Source organism: Pyrgilauda ruficollis, unplaced genomic scaffold (assembly GCF_017590135.1).
Source record: "Pyrgilauda ruficollis isolate IOZ18807 unplaced genomic scaffold, ASM1759013v1 scaffold13, whole genome shotgun sequence".
Taxonomy (NCBI): domain Eukaryota; kingdom Metazoa; phylum Chordata; class Aves; order Passeriformes; family Passeridae; genus Pyrgilauda; species Pyrgilauda ruficollis.
The window spans coordinates 7,239,452-7,264,909 of record NW_024511432.1 but is presented as its reverse complement, the minus strand read 5'-3'; the positions used below and the strand labels follow the sequence as shown (position 1 = coordinate 7,264,909).

The 25,458-nt window shown below is 38.9% G+C and overlaps 1 protein-coding gene across 1 annotated transcript; it reads right to left on the bottom strand.

Moving 5' to 3' along the window:
* Nucleotides 1–9,056: 9,056 nt before the first annotated feature.
* Nucleotides 9,057–23,588, bottom strand: LOC121349010 (receptor-interacting serine/threonine-protein kinase 2-like). The gene is made up of 12 exons (XM_041459073.1): nt 23,456–23,588; nt 21,055–21,220; nt 20,085–20,238; nt 19,727–19,882; nt 19,438–19,586; nt 17,563–17,612; nt 16,304–16,465; nt 15,872–15,957; nt 14,302–14,370; nt 13,852–14,017; nt 12,822–12,974; nt 9,057–11,533 (listed from the first exon to the last, which is right to left on the bottom strand). Exons 2-12 carry the CDS (start codon nt 21,204–21,206, stop codon nt 11,229–11,231), a joined length of 1,602 nt encoding a protein of 533 aa, XP_041315007.1. The 5' UTR covers nt 21,207–21,220; nt 23,456–23,588; the 3' UTR covers nt 9,057–11,228.
* Nucleotides 23,589–25,458: the final 1,870 nt, after the last annotated feature.

The window sequence follows — 25,458 nt, the reverse complement described above, 5'->3', positions numbered from 1 at the left end:
ATACAGGTTCCTTTTGAAATTCTACCATACAGAGTGAGTCCTGGGACCATTTTGATGTTCTTTTTGAAATGTACATTCTGTGGACACAGGAGTTATTCACAGGGGTCATGAAATTATTCAGAACAGTAAATCTAGGAGTTTAGCCAGATGCCAGCAAATGACAATTTTTTTATAAGTACTTAAAAGCAGACATTATTTTTTGTTAGTTTTTCAACCTTAATAATTTCTGACAACAAACACAGTATCTACCACGTATTTCAGAATCAGTTCAAATTTATTGAAATTTGAACAGAAATCAGAAACAGAATCAGTTGAAAAATAAATGCAAGTGAACCTGTTTCTTCTCTTTGGCTAAAGCTGAGTGACTTTGTTTATAAAAACAAATTCACTGATCCTTTTCTTTTTACCTTCATCTCTCTATCACAAAAATTTCTGCAGTAGGTGGTTTAAGCAGGGTGTGACTTACAGATGAGAGTGATTATAAGCACCAAAATGCTATGCAATTGGAGGAAAAGGTCTAAATTTAGGCTTCTATATTTACCTTCCCCTGGTCCTAGCTGCATGTCTCCTCCTACTCCAGTGGCCTTCAGCATTTGACTGGTGCTGGCACTTGCCCAGCCCCCTCTGTAAGGCAATTCTGCTCACTAACCTGGCAGAAAACAATACTTTTATGAAGGCTGGATTTTTACTATCAAAATAACAGAAGTACAAACATGGAGTAAGCTAGGAGCAGAGGAGGAGGTAGTAGAAAATATCCCATTAAGGAACAGAAACTGTGGGATGTTTCTGTCTTGTCCAACTGCAGTTATCTAATACTCTGGAGATTAACATTAGTCCTTCTTTTATGGAAAACGTAGCTTCTCTATATTGATGGGGTTTTTTTTAAAACAGATTATAAAATAAGCTTTGATATCTCATCTTTTAATTTTATTTGTCCTGTCTGATTCTGTTGCCTTTCAGGTGCCTTTTTCTTTTCACTGCCTTATCTACTCTCACCAAAATTTATTATTTGCTTACACATATCTTTGTTGCACATTATTGCAAGCTGGTTTTGTTCAGTGCTGTCCGTGCTGCAATGCAGAATTGGGAATAGATATCTTCTAAAACATGTACCAGTTTTCAAATATTAACTTTGCTAGGAGGGCAAAAAAACACCAGCAAAAAAAAAAAAAGCAAAAAAGTTTACCTCCATCTTCAGGTAAACTTTAAAGGTCTCTAGGACTTTTTTTTCTCACTATATTGATTAATGTCACAAACTTTGTATTTTAATTTTACATTTATCTTGCTCATGTAATCTTCTCTATTAAAAGAGGAATATGCAGTACATAAAGTTTTTCCCAGTCAATTTTGGGAGTTTATCTGGAAAAAATAGTCCTTTGTACATATACTTGTTTTAAAACAGATGGTTTGACTTAATGTTTTAGACAACTAAATCATTCAGCTTTGAGACCCTACCCTTTATTATACAAATTGTCTTATCTGTGTTGAATTACTTCATGAGCATCTGGCTATTTATTAATGAGAGTGAATGAATCACAGTCTTTGTTTTCCTGGAAAACAACATGGGAGTTAGAAGCATTGTTTCACAAGTCCTATAACACTGCAGGGATTTTTAAAGATAATGCTCTTTGTCCATGTCTAATTTGAAGGCTATTAAAAGTGATTATGTATAAAAACAAACTAAGGAGGATTTTTAGCTGTAAAAAATAGCATCTTAAGGATAAGTATTTTTTTTCTTGTTTCAGGTCCCAAATTAGCATGTGGGTACTATGATTGAAGAATATGAAGTCCTTAGTTATAATGTTTGTAACCAAGTTCAACAGCATTTAAATAAATTTCTTCTGGACGAGACAGTTTAAAGACATCTGTTAGGTTGGGTTGTTCTTTTATCTTAACTCTGGCCTTCTAATACAACTGCTCAGACTTTCTTCAAAACAGTAAAGTTCCTCTCTGTTATAGATTCCTGTATTATTGTCAGTCCTTTGTTGATATACTTGTGGTCACCTGTCTTTCTCTCTCTCTGATTAAAAGCAGGAGTATTCTGAGATTCTGATTCTACTCACACTAGTTGCATTGACACTCTGTTTGCAAGCAGCTGGTTACTAGAGGCTGAAGCCAATGTCATCATTTTGTTTGTATTATCAAGCTGAGTCCAAACTCTGCCATTTAAATACAACCAGATGTTCCTTAGCAGAGCACTTTGAATGCAGCATATTACAGTACAACCCCATCAGTGCTGATCCCATCTTCCATCTTTGCTTTTAGTGCACTCCTGTTACTTTTTGTCTTAATTACTGAATTACCCTGAAACATTTGTACAATACAAATAAACTTGGACCTTTAATAAAAGTTCTCTGCTATTTTATTTAGGGAACTTATAATAACACAATACTGCATAGGAACAGTTGTTGGATGAACAGAAGTAAGGGCAGCATTTATTCTCTAAACTTTCAGACTTCTGGGGGTTCTGTAGTTGTATTTGATCCAAATTTAGGTTGCCTTTAAAAGTAAAGTTTTCCAAAAAACAATCTCAAAGACCTTTCTGTATGGATTCTACACAGTGTGTGCTAATCAAATATGCCAATGCATGTTGATCTCATACATTTTGCCTCTAAGGGGAACAGACTAATGTACATGTAGTAAGAGCGACAAATAAGATTTAATTAGCAAGCCTTGTAAAAGAAAGAAAACCACGTTGTTTCACAAATATAAGATCAGAACACCTTTGAAGTTTTCACTCAAGTTGTTGCCCAAGACTCCATGTTCCATGAGCTACGTTTTCAGAATGTCTCACTATTTAAAAGTACTCCTTAAGAACTGAGATGTAAAATATCTTAATGCTAAAAGAACCTTTAAGAGTAGGGATTTATTGCCAGTTCATTTGCCTTTGCAGTAAATAGGATAGCCCTATTAATGGATTTATTAGTCTTTTGTCTGCCAGTATAGTTGTTCCAATTTCAAATCCATTCTTTGCTATTATTAGAAGGCATCCAGCCCTAAAATTAAAATTATGGTTGACTTTGCTAACTTTTCAGAAATGATTTCTCAGCAGGCTATTTGTGAGTGGTTTGCACTTTGCTCCTTTGTTCCCCATTTGGCTCTTGATCACTTGGTGTATACAGTGTCCCACAGAGCAAATCATAGTGGACTAATTAAGAACTACCAAGAGTTTCTCAAGTTATGCAAGATCCCCAGAACTATGAAAAGCCTTTTCAGATTCCCAGTCACATACTGTGAAGTGCCATAAATCAAACTTTTGAAAACACTGAAAGCTGTGCCTCAGAGACTTACAGGTATACTTCAGTTCCAGGAGAAAGCACTTACTTTTGTTAAAGTTTACTGCTAGGTTTTTTAGTACTATTTTTTTCTCAGCTGAAATCCCTCAGGCTATGAACATTCTGAATACCAGTAACATAGATTTAATGACACGTAATCACATATTGGTGACATTGGTGACATTCTTGTCTTTTACACGAGTCTGGAAGACTAAGTGAAGTGAGAGTAAACACTTGGGCTTTAGTGTTAGAGCTTAGGCAGGAGGATAAAGGAAACTAAACCTCGTGTGTCACGTTACACTCTGGAGGTCAGGGAGTTATTTTTACCTCAGTGTCACTAGTATGGGAAAACGTGAAAGACCTCAGCTTATGTGGAAACCATAGGAGATGGCCAAGTTATTTGTTAAGTTGTGTCATCAGTGTCATCTCGTGCAACAAACCTTATGGCTGGAGTCCTGCAAGTGTCCTCACCCCACACATCGGTCACTTGGTCACACAGGGTGCTCAGTGTCACACTACATGAACAAGTCTGTATTTATCCTTACTACAAAGCACAAATTTTGTTATTGAAGTGTTGTATCTTTGGAGAAATTGTTATTTTGCTAGATATTCTATGCTAGAATGACATACATTGTAGATAACCATGAGGCTGTGTCATTAAAACAAAATCCAAAGATTTAGGTTAGGTGGTTGTATTGAAACAATTGGGATGCAGCTACATTGCATGCTGTTGGAGTTAAATCCATTGTCTAGCATACAGTAAAGTTACATCTGTGAAATCCTGATAATTGCCTTTTATTTTCTTCCTCAACAAGGCTTCCTTTGTCCAAGAAAAACACCTGTGATTAAATAGCCAGCTGTAAAAACAAACAAGAAAAATCCTGTCTACATGCCCAAGCGTATCTTGAAGTCTCAAATGCGGAGTGCACCTTTCCCTCTGCAGCTGTGTCTGTGCACAGTGACTGGGACAGTTCCTTGGCACTGTTACAAGCAGGAGAGGCCTGGCCACAGGCCAGGTGCTCCTTCTCTTGCTTCTGAAGATGGACATAAAGAACACTGAACAAGAAATGACAGCTTTCACTGATGGGGTCTAATTTGGGTGAAGAAGCTGACAGTTACCATAAGATTTAAACAAAAATAAATAGTCTCTGACCACCTAAGAATGCAGAGGATTTGGCAGTGTTAGGTTTACAGTTAGACTCATTGATCTTAAAGGTCTTTTTAATCTAAATACTTCTCTGATTTTAAGAATCAATTAAATTGCTATATTGATATGCTAGTAAATGGAATACAGGAAAACATTCTTACTAAACACATCAAAATGCAACAGCTGAGGAGCTAAAATGCTATTATATATCTTAGAGAAAATTAAATGTAACTTGAATTTTGAAAGACATAATATAAAACAGCATCCAAATCTCTCCTGTCTTCTTAATTTCATTAATTCTCTATGTAAGGGAGAGTTTTCTGTAAACAAATAAATCTGCAGGTTTGAATACCAGTACATGATCAATTGCAGTGGAGAGAAAACGTTGTAGCCAGAGTTGCCAGACTGCATTTGAACCAGCTCTGCAGGAGTAAGAGCAGAAGGGAGGAGAGCAGAGCACTGCCTTGTTTTGCAGAAAGCCTCCCTGAGTTGAAATATTTCTTTGGCTGTAAATCTTTTAGTCTCATACGGTGTTTAATAAAACCTGTCGGAGACATGCAGTCTATCAGAAAAACAATTGAATTTCTCTGTGAGGTCATACCTGTTCAGCACAGTAACAACTTATCATTTTTTCTGTTACTTTGTTTGCATTTCAACATTGTATGTCATAAGGGGTTCTTTTTTAATATTCCTGTAGTTTCATGTGAAAAGAGGGAAGAAAATACATGAATGTGAAGTAGCTCTCTCAGCAAACATTTAATGGACTGGACAGAAATCTTGCTGGGTAAAGATTGTATTTTAATAAAAATGGAAACATTTTCATTGTATTTGAGAGAAGATGACCAACCATGATCTACTGCAAAGCAAAAAATGTAGGAGACTCTTCTTTTCTTTTAAGAATTCATAACAACACTGTAAAGGGTGGAAATAATCTCCAGGGCTCTTTAATTCAAGTAATCTCTATTCCATTGTCCCAACAGCTGACTTGATAACAGACCCACTCCTTCACAGGTGGGTGTTAGTGGAATGAATAGTGATTGAGTTACAGGCAGTTATAAACATCCATGTTATTTAGCCCCAAGCAAAAACACATCAATTTTTCCCTTAACTCATTCCAAATGTTTATAGCTTGCATAAATAAACTGAACAGGCTGAAGGAAAATGTTTAGTAAATCACTATTGTTTGCATGAATTTTGTCAACTAAACAACTCTTGATCAGGTAAAAGAAAGTTTCATGAATATTGCTAATTTCTCTGGGTAGGGGGAAGGAGCTTGTCTTCATGAAAGCCTTTAAATCTTTTTTAAGCCCCTGCTTGAAAGCCATTCCAGAAGGACAAAGCACAAGAACAGACCAGGTACTCTAGTTCCTCACTGCATGTTCAGTGCCTCTGCTCCAGACTCTTTTGTGTGCCCTTCACCTCCTGTTTGCTAGACCAAACACACACAATTTTATCAGCTTGTCCCTAACACGAGGTTTCCTCACTGCTTATCAAGCTTTCCTCTCTTCTGGGTTCTGCTCAGTCCATGCTCAGAGCTGAGCACTGTTCTCTTAGAGCCACAGCTCTCCTGCAGGGGATGGATGGCAAGGCAGGGCTCCTGTGGCACCTGGCACACTCAGGAGAGCACGCAGGCACTCGCCTTGCTGGGCTCCCCTTCCTCATCCCTGCTCTTCTGTGACACGAGCCTGTCACAGCACATGGAAGTGGCATAAAAACAACTTTCTTGGGAACATATTTTGCAGCTGTTATAAGGTCAAAATTCTCATATAGTTAGGGTTTTTAAAAATACTTTACAGGTGTATTCCTTAGTCACTTTTCTCATTTTTTCTCCCATAAACTGAAAAAAAAAAACCCTTTGAGCCTTTATTGGCAAAAGGACAACAAATTTAATGTTAGTAGTCATTCTGTTAACTAACATGGCACTTTTTTCTTGGTATCTAAAGAAAGAACTAAGTGTACAGAACTTTCTAAAATATAGCCAGTTTACTTCTGAAAAGGTAAAATTCAGGCATGATTTCTGCTTGTATGAATATTGTTTTTGCTTTGTGTAAAGTTCAGGTACAGCAGATGGAAATAGGTGTTGAGATACTTTGGCATGTTACCACATTTTAAGGGGTAAGTTCTTTTTCTGCCATTTAATTCATCCTGCTTGAAGGAGTCCAGAAGTTCTTTAACTGATGCATGTCTTCTCTGAAAGAAGAAAGGTCATTCTTAAAGCCCAGAGAAAATGGCAGTTTGAGGCTACAGATTTCTATAATGTTACTTGACATGTATTTTTGCAAAGAGAAATAAAGGCAGGAAATAAAATACTGATCACAAATCACATCAGCACAAGAGCTGGAAATAGTATGTCTAAGCTTCAGATCTACCATTTTTGCTGGGGTTAAGCAAAATGCTTGCAATTAATATGTTCTTGCAGCTGTGCTGAATTTAATGTAACCCAATTAAATCATTAAATGTGTTCTTTTCAGACCTTGTCAGGTAGTTTAATTTATGGTGGACTTACCTTCAAAATCCAGGAGTTTTGTTTAACACAGCTGACATGCCATCTGTCAAGTCAACCATGTGCTTACTTAAGGGAATGTAGTTCCAGGCGGGCAATGAAGGAATTGCTTCTCTAGAAAAGGAACAAAATCAAACTGTGCTAGGGCCTTTTGAGCACCAGTGAAGTATTTTGCAAAGGGGGAGGGCCGGGCACGGCTGTGTGGAGGAAAAGAATGAGAGGGAATATAGTGCAAGGCAAGATTTTCTGAGGCATAAAAGACCCCAGCATAATATGTATTACTGGAGGAGAGCATAGTTAATAGCTGTATAGCTCTGAAATCAATAAACAGCAATAAAGAACTCTAAATTTTCTGTGCTTGTCTTGATGATGTTTGGGTCCTTCCCTAACATACCAGGCCCACAAGTATTTATTTATGCACTTAACTTTCCTTAAAAATCTTCACATGTGATGCTCAAGTGACTAAGCCTGGGCAAGCGTGAGAATTTTACAAGGTTATGTAGGACTCAGACCTGAAACAATAAAATAAGAACCCTTAGATTAGCATGTTTTCATTAGTGCTTTAGGTTTTGTGCATTTTAGACTACTTATGTGGTGTAAAATTCTTCTGTATATGTTAGCAGTCCATTAACACATTTTTTGAAATTTTGTAGATTAGTATTTTATGAATATGCACTTGTTATCTTCCTCTGATATTCTCTGGAACTGTTTTTAACAGGCACTGGTAACAACATTTGAGTGGTATTTATAGCTTTGTTTGCCTTGCTCTCTACTGGAAAGACTAATCTCTTAAACATTTCATTCCAGTACCTCAGATTAATTTTCCACAAATCAACTTCGAACAAATTCTAGTGCAGACATTCTTACACTGCAGAAACTATCCCATCTCAGATAAAAAGCATGGTATGGTTAGGACAAAGGACAAGGCACAGTCATCTTTTTGCAAATCAGCAAAAGATAGCTGCAACCAATTGCAATCAAGAATAAAATTACATTTCAATACATCAGAAGAATAAACATCTGCCTACTCTGCTCACCATTCCTTTAATAAATTTAAATAGTTTCACAAAATTTGTACAGCTTATCATTTTAAATGACTATTAATTCTTTTCTGAGTAACTGCAACAGAGTTTTACTAATCAGTTTATATGATCAGTCCTGAAGTGACTTGGTTTTATTATTATTGTCCTTGCTGTTTTCTACAGATACCCAGGTTTCATATTTCCTTCCTGCAACTCCAGTTGTTCTTCACATTCAAGTCTTGTTTCTTGCCATAGATACTAAAGAACAGTTTGATTCTTCTACCTTTACTTCTACTCAATGCCATTTATTCTACATTGTTTCATAATATCAAGGTAACTGCAGAAAACAGAGGTGAGGACCATAGAAATCTTAGCTAATGAACAAGCTTGGGCAGGAGCAAAATACCATAAACTTTCAGCAGTTTGATATTTCCTACCAATGACCAACATGAGACATTTTTAACAGCTAACAGTACAGGCCTTATGAGAGTATGTATTTTTGGTGAGAAAAAATGCTGCTAGTTTCACGTCCCTGTATTTTAGTTTGGTAGCAAAACTTTTTGTATCAACAACAGTTTCATTTCAACAAATGTGTACCATCCCTTGAAAAATACCACACTGGAAAAGCAGACAGCTTGTGCTCCCACTGTTTTGATGCCAGGTCTTCTACTAACAGATAAGATTGGGCTTAGGTTTGGCATCAGATTTTATTCTCAAGTAGGCAGCTGCTTCTAGAAAAGAGCCAAAACTGTTTGTGTGTCAAAACCACAATGACAAAAATTCAGCATAGCCTGCCAGCCAGCATATCTTTAACAGGCGTATAAAGTGTCCAGCAGAACAACTAAATGGAATTATTTTGAAAGCTGCTATTAAGTTTCAAGAGTATTGCTAGTTTCTCTTTTAAAGGTCTGTAACTATTTCTCACAGGTGAATGTTTGTGTTTTACTGAGTATCTTATGCCTTCTAAAGAGGCAAAATGCCATGACAGCAGTTCCTTTCCTCACAAGCAAGACATTCTTTCTTAGCAGACTGTTGAAATTTCCCATATAAAATGTAGATTTTAAAGTGAAAAAAAATTCAACTGTGAAATAGATATTTAGCTCCTTTAATAAGCAAAACTATTGTCAACATATTCTGATAGACATTGCTTTTAATTGTAACAATATTTTAATTCAAGGCAGTCTCAAAGTTTAATGAAGTAATGTAAAAAAAAAAAATTATGGTTCCGGCAGCATCATAGGTGGAAATTTTGATGTAATACATTTCTTATTTCTTAACTGTGCCCAGACAACACATCATTACTGCATTTCCAATCAGCCAAATGACTGATTTCAATGAGAACTGTGAAACTGCAGAGAGAACAAAAGCAACACAGGGAAACAAATAACATGGTTTTGCATTTGAAATACCTGTAGATGGTATAACAAGTTCTCATGTTAATCTGGTGCTATGAAGCTTGAAGAAACCCCACTGGGCCTTTAAAAATCCAACACCTTTTATCATTATTTTCCTCATACAGAAAGTAATCTTATTATTTCTCTTTCAAATTATGCTGGGTTTTGCTGGGATAGAGTTAATTTTCCCCATAGGAGCTAGTATGTGGCTGTATTTTGCATTTGTACTGCAAACAGCGTTGACAATTCAGGGATGTTTTGTTATTGCTGGCAGAGCTCGCACAGAGCCAAGGCCTTTCTGCCCCTCACCCCACCAGGGAGGAGGCTGGGGGTGCACAAGGAGCTGGGGGAGGATGAGCTGGAACAGCTGCCCACAGCTGGCCAAAGGGATACTCCAGACCATGTGGCATCAAGCTCAGCTAGGGAAGGAGGAAGGGGAGGACGTTTGGAGTGATGGCATTTGTCTTCTTAAGCAAGCATTACATGGCAAGGGGCCCTCCTTTCCTGGACATGGCTGGACACCTGCCTGTCCTTGGCAAGTGCTGAATTAATTCCACGTTTTCCTTCGCTTGTGTGCAGCTTTTGCTTTACCTGTTAAATTGTCTGGGTCTCAGCCAACAGGCTTTCTCATTTACTGTTGTGGAGCATAGTTGTCTGCTGGGACAAATGTTCTTTTCAGCATCCAGTGTGAGGCTTGAAGGGTTCAAGGTAACAACAGGTTTTACTGGAATGTGCTGGATCTCATTTGTAGCTGCAGTTGCTGTTGATCTGTTAACAGACTCCCGTGCTTGCCATGGGACTTGTTTGCCTTCTGTACACGAGTGTCTGGTGCTTGTTAGTGGCTGGGCTGTTGTTTTCACTGCCTGTTGTACCACTTATCTTCCTCCACTGTGCCTGGGAACATTCTGATAACGGCAATGTTTCTGTGCTGCTGGACTGGACAGACTGGAACTCCATGTGAACTCAAGTCAGAGGGTCCATGACCTGAGGGCGAGTTCAAGCAGCAGCAGGACACTCCAAAGCATCTGTGGCTGTGGGGGAGTCCAGGCCAGAGCAAGAAAACCTCCCAGTATTCCCAGGCTGTCTCCCATTAGAGTACAACCATGACAATAGTTCAGCAGAACCACCATTTCAAAATTATCAGCTTGGCACCTCTTCTGCCTGGTTTAATTTTACATTTGAGCTGCAGACATGTTTAGAGAGATACAGGGATGTAAAGTGTTATTGTTTCTCCATTTAATGAGTACTTCAAGTCCCACATCTCCGAAGTACTGATGTAAGTACTGCTACATTTTCATATGACCATTTGTGAGGAAAATGAAGTAATTTATATGCATAATATAAAACTTCCAAGTCTTACTTAAGGCCCTACTGAAAAAATATTTATTGATTCTCTGAAGCCTTTCACTGTAACAGCTGCCTCAGATATGAGTGTAGTGAAAGGCAGTAAATTTTTTCTCCTCATCCGGTATTCTGTTGTTCATTATCCTTATTTGGAAGTATTTCTAAATAGCCATTCTTCCACACTGTGACCTCCAAAAAGGTCATGATTCATTTTCCTCCATTCTAATGAAAAAAACTCAAGGAAATAAGGTGTCATCTCACTTGAACTCTGTTTGCTCTGGCACATATTGCACTTTTCCCATCTCTGAGGTCCAAATAAGCATTTGTTATACCAGTCTTGGCAATTTCTGTTGTCAGCATTTGACTTGACCTTTTAATCCAGTTAGCTTTTTCCACTGCAGTACTCAAATAACGGGCTGTAGGAAGAATTGCCTTTGGTCAATGGGTTGTGAAACACCAACATGAATCTTTGCCATCACAAATTACTAGAGCTCAGATGCATACAACAGACTGTGAAAAAAATCAGTCACAACAACAGCCTGTTTACCTTGGAAGGACAGTCTGGGCATGAATGAATTGTCCCAGAGGACTACATTTGTTCACTGAAAGTGCAGCCACTACAGCTTGTGCTGCCCTCTCCCCGAGGCAAAGGCACGTGTCCAGCAGTGCCCGGGCGCGGGCCGTCACCGTGGGGCAGGAGGTGATGCTCTCGTAGTCCACTCGGGACAGGGTCTGCTGCGAGCGCAGCACATCCAGGAGGTGGTTGAGGAGTCCTTCTGTCATGCAGCTCAGTATGCTCTGTCTCTGGCAGGCAAGGATTTGGCAGCAGTTTCCTTTGCTGCAAGGACCTTGAGTGAAAAGGAAAACAAAATGAGAAAAACCAAGTGGTTTTTTAATCCAGAAATTGTTAGCAAGTGATAGCATTGACACCAGAAATATAAACTCAGCAGAGGAAGGAAGGAGGAGGAGTTAGTTTGTTTGCAGTCTATGTTTGAAACTAGTCCAAAAGTATATTCATCTCCTGTTTGAAACTCACAAAGACCAGATTACAGCAAAGAGGTGTTTCTAAACCTCTGGGTGTTCAGACTGTGTGAGGGGAGAAGATTTTCAGGACTCGCATCTGTATATAACTTTATGCAAAGCACCTTGGCTGGACACAGAAGAGAAAACTCTCTCCTATAAAGGTGGAAGGACAGATAACAGTTACTTAACAGGTAGCAGGAGAGTTTGAAACATGTAGCATTAAACTAAGAAAATGAAGATAGGTCAAAGCCAAACTAATACCAAAGGTAATACTCTTGATAAAATGGTCGAGAGCTTTGGGTTCTGCCTCTTTTCATGGGGTGATTAGAATACCTAGTGCTGATGTTAGGGTTTTTAGTGTACATAAAATACCGTACACCAAGAGACAACTAATAACCAAAAGTCGTGTTCTTTGGAGAGCATGCTTCTGAGTGTTGCCAGGAGAGTTCTGTGATGAACTTTTCCTGCATGGTCTAATCTGTTGATTTGTCCAGAAATTATGTCATCACTCAAGTAAATTGCCATGGAGAAGGACAGCCAGCTAGGTTGAGAATTGTTATAGGCCAGTTTGCAAAAAGTTAGCATAAAAACCCACAAAGCTTCACCCACAGTCAGAGTCTTCACAAATCAAAAGCTGACCCTTTCTGCCTCTGCTCTGCAGGAAGACCTGAGATGATGTGAGGGGATGAAGGGTCTCCTGTCACCTGTTTCTGTAGTCAATAGCTACTTTTGCAGAGGTAGGCAATACACAGTTTATGACTGCACAAGAATATTACTATTCCAAATAACTAATGTATTTTACATTAATGTGTGCTGTGTTTTTTGTATTCTTATTATGGTCTTTTCAGAACTGTTCTCAGCCTCACTGTGGCCCTGAAAGAAAAGAACAAGCCAATGTTCTCAGTGGTCAGTGCCTGAACTTCTGAGAACAGAGGAGCAGCTATACACAAATAGAGAGACATTTGTATCAAGTTAGAATCAGTTATTACTCTGAATCCCTGAAAATCTGCACAAAGTTTAGACATACCTGTTTCCTCCAAGTTTTAAACAATTTAATCACTAAGATCTGGCCAAGGTGAGTACTGCCAGCTCAAAGTGGCAATGGTGCCTTACCTGTCACTGCTTGTCCAAGGTGCATTGGTTGTGGTCTGTGCTGAAGAGCCGGTGCTGGGGGGTTATGCTGACTGCTCTCTTTGCCTGCAGTTGAACCAGATGAAGGATTTGTGCAAAAGGAGCTTGATTTTCTTCTCTCAGAGCCTGGGTGATCTAGAAAAAGTTTAAGATGAGCAAGATTAGGTCCTTGAATTGAACAACAAGAAAACATTACATGTCAGCCACTACTGGACACAGGAACTGAAGACTGACTTGAGATTACTTTGGCTCTTGTTAATATATCATTATTCCTAGGAAAACTTTGACATTTATTACTACACACATCTGGCTTTTCTGTCTGTAGGAACTTGTTATTGAAGTTGTGGAACATTTTATTCTGCCCATAAGTCTGATGGCTGTTGATCATAACTAAAGTGCTTGGAAATGCAGATGTTGCTACAAGTGAATTGACTTCTGATGTATCCATTTTTGTACCTGAAGGTATGAGAAATACAGACTGTCTCTTCTTGACACAAATTTAAACACTTAGGACAAAGCTACATTGGAAAGGTAAAGAAAGTTATCCATATAGGAACAGTGATTATCAGGAATTATTCGCATGTTCCTGGCAACATTGCCTTTTAAAAATATCTCCAGATAAGATAAAGATTTTAAAGATATCTCCATTTCTTAGCAGATTACAAAAAAAGCAGTTATTCCTAGTGGCACAAAGCAGCCTGATTCCCAGAAGGGACTTGTTCTCTCAAGAACAACAGGCAATATTTGATGTGTGAGAGAAAGGCAGCTCTACATTTACAGCTCAGTATTATTTAAAAAAGTACTTTTTTCTTTCCTATACATCTAAGTGGAAAGCTTTGTGTCTCTGGTTTCCTGCAGGGAACTCATGCTTCAGATGATACCAGTAGAAAGCACAGCTTTACTCTGAGAAGCAGCAATTTTACATGAAAAATTACATTTCTATATGGAACAACTAGTAATATTTGTCCTTTTCTTGTAACAGCTGGAGCTGAATATAATTCAAGATGGTGACCTTTGGTTGCTGTTGCATTCTGTGGGGTAGCACTTGACACACCCATCTCAATATTATCTCTTCCTGCTGTATTTGCACTGCTATCAAGTAGAATAGTTGACGAACTTGGCACTACAAGGGGAATTTTCTTGCTGATTAAGTGGTTGCCTTTTTGTGGACAGATGATCTGAAAGAGATCAAAATAAAGAAGTTATCTTCTTGGAAACTTCTGTTCCAAAACCTTTTCTAAACAGGAGAGGTTCAAAACAAACCCTAAGAGGAGGAGGTTGTTTTTGCAGGAGCAACATCAGAGTGAGCGCTTGGAACAGGGTAAAGCAGTGGGGTTTGTTGGGTGGAGTTACCCTGGCCAGGAACATTTTGCCCAAGTGTTTGCATTACACAGTGTCAGGGCTGTCAGGAGGAATAAGCAGCTGATGAAGAACTCTGGAGACTCCTGTGCCACGAGCTCACCTCAGAATTGCGTGTGCCTCTCTGCAGGGTGTAGGTCTCTGAGCCTTTGCATGCGTTAAGTGCTCTCTCCTGGAAGAGGAAAGCCACAGTAACTGCAGTAAGTGTACACATGGTTTGTGCCATTCACAGCTGTCAAGAGCAACAGTTTATAGTCACAAAACTTCTACTGGCAACACGTATTGTACTGTAAGGTACACTGGATGAACAGCACAGAGTGAACAGGTATAGAATCTGACAAAATTCTACCCTGTTACTCTTTCCAGTGTTTCACATTTATTTTAAAAGCCAGTGTTGAATCATGCAGGGGAAGGTGAAAATAAGTTTGTATTGAGAGAGATTGGGCTAGCTAGAACATGTTTGCCTTTAAGTAGCCAAACAGCATGGCCATCCTGTGTTCAGTGTGCCAACCTGTCCGCAGGAAGGATGTGTCAATGCTTGTAACTTTTTTTCCCATTTGTACATCCACAGCAGATTTGTTAAACTATTTTTTTAGATTTTATACTTCAACTGTTTTGAATCAATTTCCCAGAAACTTCAGTATAATTTTCAGAGTAATTTTTGACTTATCAGTTCAGTTGTTTGAACAATAAATAATGCTTGCTAATAAAAGAAATCTTCACAATCTAAAAAATTAAAAACTAAAACCTTGCTCAATGGAGATTGAAGCATTAAATTATGGAGAATTTGGCAGTACAATCTTAAATAAACTTCAACGGTAGTAAAAGTTACTTTGACTCTAACTATGCCGCCTATTAAAATATTGATCAAGGCCGTTCTATAAGCCCAGAATGTGATTGCAATATATAGAAATAGTCCTGCATGCATCAACATACACAACACACAGTAATGAAACCATCAACACAGCATGGGTTGTGTAACTCCAGCTAGAATCAGAGTCCTTGTCCAAGGGCCAAAACACATGTCAGTGTTTTCCCCAGTGCCTGTGTTAAGCAGCTAGGATGCAGCTCTGCTTGTGGCAGTCACATTTGTGCCAGAGCTCCCATGGCTGTGTGAGCAGATATGGAGTTAGCTCCATCCCCTCGGTCCTTGGCTGTTCCCCATCCCCTCCTGTGGAATTAGAGAGCCCTGAGACCCTGGGATGAGCAGTGCCTTGGCCTGATAGCCTGGCAATTTAGAAGCAGTGAAGGGTACAGAGCAGTGCTGTTACTGGTATTGCTACCACAGGTACCAATGCTGTTCAGGTTTTGAACTAAATGCTTTCTAACCAGTAATAAAAAAACACCCCTGTCCTTGGTTCTAGTTCTAATCTGCAGTACTTGAGCTGATTTTTGCTCTCACTCACATGGGTTTGCCAGTCTGACTCCAGGTGGTGACTGGAAAGAAGGTGTATTTTTAAAATAACAAGGTAGCAATTGACAAATATTCTAGAGACCCTCACAATATATATTCTACAATTTCTGAATGAATCTAAGTGCCAAAGGCCACTCTCCAGCTCTCTGGCATGACCACTAAAACAATCAAGACAAAACCTTCACTGGTTTTGGGTCAGAAAGATTGCAATTGAATGAATCAAGTAATGTTATAGGAGAACAAGAAATTTTACACTGACCTTTGCATCCATCAAATTGTAGATTGCTGCAGAAATTACATCCTTATTTATACTAGTCAAAACTCCATTTAGAAGGTGTACACATTCTGCAGGGGTAATAAAGCATTTTAAATACCACATTGTGTATGAAAGCATGTATACATTTAGGCATCATCATATTGCAACTAACTTTACTATTATATTGACAAAATGGATGAAATAGAGGAAATAAGTTTAATACAGCTTCCACCTCATACTGTTCTTTATAGTAGGCAAAATTTTGGAGACAAGTAAATAAATTTCTGGGAAGAAGCTTCAGTTAGAGAAAACATCAAAGGTAGTCCAATTATCCAAAGACCATTTCAACTTCAGTTACTCAGAGTGCTAAAGCAATGTTCCTGTAAAGACTGTCTCCATTACAAATCTTGCACAGAAAGAAATCCTGACAGTTACCTGCAGTATGTGGTCTATAATCTGGTTCTTGATGCCAGCACAGAGCAATGAGGTGCAGGAGTCTATTCCTCTCAGGCAAATTGCTTGGTATGAACTTTTCTGAAATGCCTGGCCGCAAACTGCTGCAGATTCCTCTCAAAACATTGAGCAGGGTTCCTTGACCTGCAATTTCAAAGAAAATGTCACTGCCAAAAAATATTAAAGACCTCTTAAAATGACATGCAATGTAAGTCATATTGTATATTTTAAAACAAAGACTGCTTTTTTAAAAGGGATAATGTATTAATGCTGTTGTAAGTAGATATGCTAGCTTTTAGCATTAGCTATACCTGCTTATTGCAACAGGACTTCATCTTTCAGGGTGAAGAACTCTGTCCAATATTGAGTCACAAATGGTTATGTAAACTTTGACTGTAGACCACATGCACAGATTCCTCTGGAATACGTGCTATTATTTTAAGCAGAGTTTTATATAAAGCCTTACATTTGCATTACAAGAATAGAATAAAATAATTGTAAAAAAAAGAAATCTATTTTGAGCAGCCTCAAGATGGCAGGCATGAGCTGTATGGGCATTTAGATATTATTCCATGCAGTATTTTTTGAAGGTCCTCAGTCTACAAAATACAGGAGTCCTTCAATCAGTTTTGCCATGCAGAAAGAAGCCCGTAGTAAAGCAGCCCTCACTGATCTCCACTTCCTTGAAACAGGAATTGTTCCTAGACAGTGACAATTATTATACAGTGCTTTGCAAACCAAGTTCTCTAAAACTGCTCACACTTTCATTGAAGAAAGTAAGATTCCCTGCTTCCTTGAGATAATTCATCATGAACTGACATTTCTGGATTAGTATTTGAAACTCACAGCAACTGTAAAAATGACTATTCTGCTCATTCAATTAGCTACTTGCCACTGATTTTAAAATTCCAGCTGACAAATATGAAGTGATATTCCTTCTCACTGAAGGTCCATGGAAAACCCAACTCAGTGGCAATGCTTCAGCAAGTACAGATTGGTGATACTACAGGGGAAAGAAGCTCTGCCTTTTCCCTTCAGAAAGAGCAGCTTCTTTGGAAACATTTAGGATTTGGTGAGGAATTGGAATATTTACATCCTCTAATGTGGAGCTTTGTGCTGTAACAGTAAGAGAAGGCAAAGGGACATCTGAAAAGAGCATGTTTATATCATAATTTCACTACAATAAGGGAATTTGTGGACAAGGTGTGGACAGCACAAAGTCTGATATGAACAATAAATACCTTCAAAAGGTTTCTGTCTGCTGAGGCCCTCCCAACACAGGATTCCAAAACTGAAAAAAAACCCCAAAAAACAACAAAACAGTGAAACACCATTCATTAGTTTGCAATCTGTATCTACGTTCTCAGTTTCAAAAGCAAGTTTATTGCTTTAACAGAAAGGAGCTTTTCAAGACAAAGTCTATCCAAGTCTTCTGTAATTCAGTGAGACCTTTTTTCAGTTCTCAATTGAGTTGCTCTTATAAAATCATCAAGTTAAGGGTTTTTATTGTTTAAATATAGGTTCAATTAGATTTACATTTCAGGTTACTGCCTTATCTCCATTTGCTTTTGTGAATTTTGGAAATTTCTGTTCTCTTTTCTCTATCATTATTGGTTTGTTTTCAGGTAATTTCAGTATCAACTGGACTTTTCAGCAGATACCAATGAGCACATCAGTTAATGTAAAAAACTTGGTTCTGATGCACTGTGTTTCTATTTTCTTCAGCAAATTTTGATGGGGCTCCGAATACCTTTTTCCTTTTCCAACATCCTCGAAGTAATTGCAGTGGGATCATAGATCTATACATATAACCCACAACTCAGATGCTATAAAATACAGTGGTTTCATAAAAATATCAAAAATCAGAGGCAGAAAAGAGGAGGCTGCTGGATGAGAAGAAAACAGTCTACAGATAAGTCAGAAGCAAAGCAATCAAAAGGGGAAGAGGAAGTTCTAGGACAAACATATCTGCTTATTTATGTATCTTGCTGTAGTGATTGCAGTGGTTAAAAGAGCCTCCTTTTCTGCCTCCCTTTCACATAAGAATCTGGAAAGTATTAATGTAATGTGGACATACATGTAACTTAAATGTACTTTGTATTTCATGTATGACACAAATTTTTGCTTTCTCTGTTGCATCACTGTTTAGATGCACACGAATCTCATGCATCTGAGTCACATCCCAGCATATTACTATATAATGTACTATATAATAAGTGTGTAAATTAAATCATATATATGAACGCAATTTTGGAAAATTAATTATGCTACCTGAAAGTAAGGCTTTACTCTTCCTGTGCAAAACTTGTGTTTGTGAACAACATTAAATTAATCACATCATTTATAGGTCTCCTCAAGTGCATGCATATTTAACTCATCTTAGAGCCTGCCTCTATGACAATAAAGCAGGAGTTTAAATTTGTAGGTTTCACAAAAGCTCAGAAATCAGAAAAGTTAAAGTGTCCTTAAAAGTTATTTAAAACATTAGTCCACAGCTCTGTGTGCTGGCCATGATGGTGTGTGTCCATCCAGACCAGTGGCACCTTGAGGTCCTCTCATTTATTGAGGCAGCCACAATGGATGTAAAATCCCCAAAAGGGACATGTGGCAGTGAGTAATCTCCCTCCCTGGTATAAATCACTTTGTTAAAAAGTGCAGGTGCTTCAGTGGCTCAGTAACTTATCCCAGCAGAGATTCCACAGGATCTTAATGGGACACTATTGAGGGAAAGGTCTTATTTTTACCTGGGCCTGATCTAGGCATAAATGATTCTTTCTAAAACTAAAGCCAACAACAGTTCACATTTATCAACTATGTGAGGCTTCTAAATATATCTGAAAGTTTTGGCAGCTGTTGCACTTTTAAAACATTTAAGTCAATTATATAAATATTTATATGACTGACTTTGAGAACAGTTTTTAATCTTGGTATCTGATTCACCAAATATGGGAATTTAAAATCTAATTCACTGCTGTAATTGGCCTTGTACCATACTATCCTACTGCATTATGTATGTCTGGCATTTTTACTGTAATGTCTTTGAAGATAACTGTTTTGGCAGCATTGTGGAGTGCAGCATGGACTAGGTATGGCATGCCCTTAGAAACTCCATTCACCTGTAAATATCACCTTCCTGGGAAGGGAGGCCTCCTTCAAGTATTTCAGGAGGAAGATACACTAAGTCCTGGCAGTTTCTCTGCTGGCAGTTCTGCAGGTCTGACCTCAGCTGCTGTTTCCTCCAGTTGATTAGGCCATAATCTGATATCTACGGAAATGCGAACAAACGTAATTTTAGTAACAATAAAACAAGTCTTGGTATCAAATGTTGACTATTAAGATCAATATATGCAACAATAGGACAATCACTGGATTCTATGTTAGTGGACTAAAAGTAGAAGCTCCCACCTTGGCTCTGTACTGCACATCCAAAAGCACATTGGAAGGTTTCAGGCTGCAGTGGCAGAGAGCAGGTCCGAGGCTGTGAAGATGATGCAGCCCTTCAGCCACATCCGACAGGATTCTTATGAGTAAGGGAAAGGGAAGCTCTGGGTACAGCTGATGCTAAGCAACACAAAACACAGGTTTTGGTACTGTGAAGTTGTTGCTATTCCCATTTTCATTTGACAACAAACAGAAACACAATACAGAAGCACAATGCAGAAACTGAAGAACAGATTGTGACTGCTATCCATAATTTACATGCTGATTGTTCTTTGATCTTGTAATTAATTTTGTCACCTCAAAGACTGCATCTTTTATCTACCTCATGGATGAGGGAGTGGAGGGATCCGTTGTTCATCCATTCAGTCACTGTCCCCACAAGTCCATGGCACTGGTAAATCCCAAGGAAAGGCAGGAGACGTTCAGACTCATAGTGTCTGATATTTGCTATGTCCTGAAGTAGCAACTTCCACTCCCTGTAAAAAAAATATGTCAGAGGCAGGTTAGATTGAAGAGAATTTCAGCAGGAGATGAGAGTGTAGGATGTGGAAATGAGAGAAAACCCTATGGTTGAGCACGAGCTAGTCTTATTTCACCAATAAATCCAATATCATATAATCTTCCAAACAATTGTAAGAGCATGAATCAGTCATAGTGTAGTGTATTTTTTCTAATATAGAATGAAAGACCTCTGGATGCTTTAATATCAACATACGAGCCCAGTTTGAAGCAGGATTGAAGTGTGAAGGCAGGAAAAAGCTGGAGTATATGAAATGTTAGATTAAGAATAAAGTGAAGATTTACCTTTACTGTTCCAAATAATTTGTATTCTTTTGCTATTAATGACATCCACATTTGCAAGGAGATGATGTGTTTCCATGGACATCTTACTGCAGTGTAACCCTGGCCATCCTTCCCTCCTCCCACTTCCCCTGCTCTCATCTGTGCATGCTGGTTTAGATTAAATTCAACTGAGGTCTCTTCAAAGACCTCTAGAAAAATAACACCTTAGCACACTGGTATTACTGATCCAGGGCTGTAAACATTATTATTGTAGATTAATTATTGACTTCAGGATTAAGCTCTATTTTATAAAAAAACTGTAAAAAACCACAGAGCTTGTTTCTCAATAAAATTGCCTCCAAGTTGCCTCTTGGCTGGTGAGGATTTCTAGGAATGGAGATGTGCTTAGGGATCAGGTGATGCTGGGTATGCCAGGATTTGTTCTGGTGCCAGCCCTGCAGGTCTGTGCTGCCCACCTGCATGGTGGGTTGGGCAGATAAGAGCCCTACCTGTCTGTAGTGTCCTGGCTGGTCAGCAGCTTCACAGAGATGGGAGTGCTCCAGGAAATATGAAAGGCTTTGAGTGCAAAGCCTGAGCCTGTCCTGGTCAAGGTAAAGCTTTCCAAATCTTCCTGGGCTACCACAGGTAATGGATTGGCCATTTCTTGATGGCTGGCTTGGGGGAAAAATGTGGCAGAAAAGAAAAAAATGTTTTAAGAGTTTTTTTTTGGTCACAATTACCAAAGCACAGTGAAGTTGCATTACCCCTTACTTCCCAAATAAATCCAACAGTCTTCCTTTCACCACTCTGTGTCAGACTTTCCTTACAAAGAGAGGAAAAATGCACTAATTGCAAAGGAGTGTCTGGACCATAATTTGCCATCTGAAGCTGCAAGGTACTAATTATTTGCTCATCATTATTTCTATCTGATGCCTTTAAAATAGTTGACCAGTATTTATAACACGAAATGTGATTTTAACGTGATACTGAATTATGTAGACAATAAAATAGCATCTTATAGTTGCATATCAGGCAAATAATTTCTCCACTTCTCATAAAAACGCAATTATTCAATAACTGATGTCAGCATGTTCTGCATCATTCTTGCATATCATGTTTCATACATCATATGTAAATGCAAAAGCAAAGAAAAAGGAAAATTTCCTGCTGTAGTGACCTGTCAGAATTCTGCTAAATGGAGTTGTGTCTTTGTAGCTGCCATTAATTTGGGCAGTGCAGTGTCTGTGCAGGACCTCTCCAGGGCCAGATTCTCTTCTCAGACCCTTTGCATGGCAACACACAAGGATTAGAGACAACTTCTGCAAAGCCTCACTGTGTTATGCATGAGTAACGCTTCTAATTACACCTGTGAAGCTCCTTTAGACTGGAGACAGCCAAAAAGTGAGTGGTGAAGGAGGAAAAGAAGCAATGTAAGCTAACAGATGGCATAAACCAGCTGGCACTGGTAAGGATTACTGCAGACCAGTGGTCAGTGAGTCAGAACTCCTCAAGCTGGAATACTCCCTCTGGGGTCCAGTGGACCAGGGCTAGAAAAGGAAACAATGAGGCAACAGAAGTAACTGCGAAAGATTGTTGAATGAGAATTGTGTCCTTTTAGATGCGCTCTACAGAAAGAGCTCCTGGGATGCAGAAGGTCTCAAAGCCCAGATAACTTTTTCTCCACAAGTAATATAGAAACAAAAGCCTGAAGTTAAATTTGCTTGTGATCTTTCTTCTAGTTCATGAACATTTTGATGTTGGTTAATCTCAGTCTCATCCTGGAAGCATATAAACTATATTGCACTATATAAACTCAGTTTTGCCTCTAACCACAATCAAAATGCAAAAAGCAGCAGCTGAGTTACCAGTTGAGCTTTAATCATATTTGATTCTGGTAGGAAAGCACAGTTTAACTTTTTGCTTTTTTGTTAGATTATTGTCGTTCAAAAGCAATAACTGCCTTGGGTGCTTCTCTGCAGTTTCCTTAAAGAAAAGATGAGGCTGACAAGTTAACAAATTCATAAAATTTGAAAAATTCCTCTGAAGGAAGATAATTTTCTAAATGAGCAATTTATTCCTTAAAGTTGCAAAGACAGACCTCACAAATCTGAGGTCTCACAAATCTCACAAATTCACCAATCCTGAATGTAAAGGAGGTAATCAAAATGCTGGCAGAAGCAAATTATGTCTCATTTTTATTCTATACAGCAATAAGTAATAATTTAAATAGCAAAAAAATTTTACTCAACTCCAACCATAGTGCAAGGAAGACCAAATAATGGTTTTACCACCTAGACCATTCCTGAAAGTATTTATTTTTATTAAAAATTGAATCAAGTAATAATATAAGCATTTTTAAAACTCTTGCTAACTGGCTACTTAGACAAAAATTAAAGATAATCATCAGCTTCTGTTTTGGTTTTGCAAAATATAATAGAAACTGGAGATTTTTTAAAATCAAAACAGAAACCACTTCAATCCGTACAGTTACAAACCATGTCATGACATGCTAAGCACCATTCTCCCTCTGAGTTTCTACGTCTTTATATTGCAAGGTACCAAGACATTCTTTCAATAATTCTGCTCTTTTGAATGCTTTTTCTCCCATATCTATTAAAAATCTCATTATCAACCCCGAAAACCAATATTCCAGACATCACCTATGCAAGGAAACGGTTTGTTTTATTTTTTAGTAAGATACTTAAAGTCTCAGATGACTTTGGCATCCTTGCCCAGCTGTTCAGGCAGAGGCATGAAGAAGACTGCTAAAAAGCCATTTATTTCAAGTTTCTAATTATAAGGTAATTTTTAAAAATTAACTCATAGCAAAGACATTTCCTTATTATGAGAGAAAATATGTTAATATACAGACATCTCGGGGAAAGAAACTGGAAATAAAAATCAACTTACCTCTGGAAATACAAACGTACAACTATGGAATGGAGTGAAACTGCTGCGATACCAAGAGTGAGCCGGCTTTGAACCGCATTCAAAAGCAGCTGGAGATTTCCTGCCGGTGAGTCAGCTGGGCTGTTGATCTCTGCTTTATTGGCTGCCTGCAAACACTTAACATTTCCTGGTCAGATCCACAAACTGTAACTCTTCACTGACTGCAGATAGGAGCGATTACAGAAACAGAGGGTGGACAGCTGCTTCTTCCACGTCAAGGAACACCAAGAGGGAAAGGTATATAACAATATAATATACCATAGTGGATACAGCCCAGGTACAGAATTGTGTGGAGCTGTGCTCGGACTGCACAGCTGATACCGATCTCTGCAGTGGGTCAAGCTGGCAGCACAAGTTAAAAGCTCTCTAAACTTTTTAAGCCAAGTTGATCTTAAAACAGGAAACATATGCTGGGTTTCTGGTAGGAGGGTGGGCAGGCAGGCACAGGGTGATGTTGTGTTACACAGAAGGCAGGTTCAATGGGCTGTCAAACAGCCCTCCTGAAGAGGATGTAGGGGTTAGGGTGAAAGCCAAGCTGGTCATGAGCCAGGAGTGTGCTCTTGTTACAAAAGGAGAAAATTACATGCTGGGCTGCATTAGAAATGCAGGCAGGAAAGTGAGATAAGTCAGGTGCCTCAGTGCCCAGAAATGGTGAGGCTGCTGCTGAAATACTGGAATCAGCTGTAGGGCCCTCAGTTCAAAGAAAATGTTGACAAACTGGAGAGGACACAATGCACAGCTACCAAGATGGGCCCTGGGGCACTTACCTTAGCACAGCGGCTCGGAGGGCCAGCCCTGCCTGGCAGCAGGCTGAGCAGGTATCAGAGTCCTACAGCTATTTGAAAGCCAGCTTTTTAAGAGGACAGAGACAAATTCTTCTCCATAGTGGCAGATAACCACTACTGGCATAGGCACATGTCTCAACTTCAGAGGTTCAAGTCATATGGTAGAAAAAAAAATATCACCATGTGAGTAATGCAGTTCTTTATGGGCCACTCATGTTTCAGAGCCTCCATCCTTCAAAGGTCCTGACTTAGCTAAACAAAACCATGGCTGAGCTGACCCAGCACTGCCAGCAGTCCTGCCTTTAGCAGGAGGCTGGCTAGAAAATGACAAAATTGTGAAATCCTTACAGGGCCTAATTGTGCTCCTGCTAGGCTCCCAGCATACACATTCCCACTGAAGGCTGATGGTTCTGCTGGATGCAAGGTGGAAACTTGGAGAGAGAGCAGTTGTTTCAGCTGATCTCATTTCTCTATTTATAGAGTCTGATTTAAAACCAGTGTCGGTCAATGAGATTCCGTCCACAGACTTCTGTTGGTTTTGGACCGAATCCTAAGCTCCCCCTCTCCCAGGGAGGGAAGGAGCAGTGAGGCAGTTAGCTAATCCTCCTGTGATCACAGGAAAGTCCCTTATGGCATAAAATCATGTGGCCAGGGCTGTGTGGCCTGAGAGGAAGCACGCCCTGAGCTGAGTGGGAAGTTCACAGCGTGCTTCTGCTGAGAGTGGAACTCTGCCCAGCAGCAGCTTGCTCTGCCCAGCACAGCCCTCCCGAAGGGAAATTTAGTATGAGTTAGCAGAAGCTGTAAAGGTGAGAAAAGTGGCCTGTAACAATCCTAGAGAAGGCTGGAAGCATGGCACCACAGGATCCTCCTCCCCTTGGCTTTGATTTATCAACACCTCATTAATTTTTGCCTATATTCAATACTTCTGTTGAAAGTACATTAAAAACGTTTTCCTCATTATAAGGTGTTGGCCTGTCTGGCTCAGACTGTGCTGCAGGAGAATAACAAACTCTTCAAAATCCTTACAGCTAATTAAAGAAAGTTCTTCAGAGGAGCTTTGTAGATAAATTTGAAAGACTTAATTTTACAGAAATTCTTTGGCACCGGAAGTACTTTTAGGTACTTCTGTATTTTTAGAATATCATGTGATGGGGAAACAAAGTACTGGAACAATCCCTC

Excerpts from the sequence above, each read along its gene's own strand:
- LOC121349010 (XM_041459073.1), bottom strand. The coding sequence starts at position 21,206 with ATGGCCAATCCATTACCTGTGGTAGCCCAGGAAGATTTGGAAAGCTTT. Across the intron at positions 19,883-20,084 it reads TCCACTCCCTCATCCATGAG|CATCAGCTGTACCCAGAGCT; the intron begins GTAGATAAAAGA and ends TGTGTTGCTTAG. Across the intron at positions 15,958-16,303 it reads TTATAGACCACATACTGCAG|AATGTGTACACCTTCTAAAT; the intron begins GTAACTGTCAGG and ends TTACCCCTGCAG.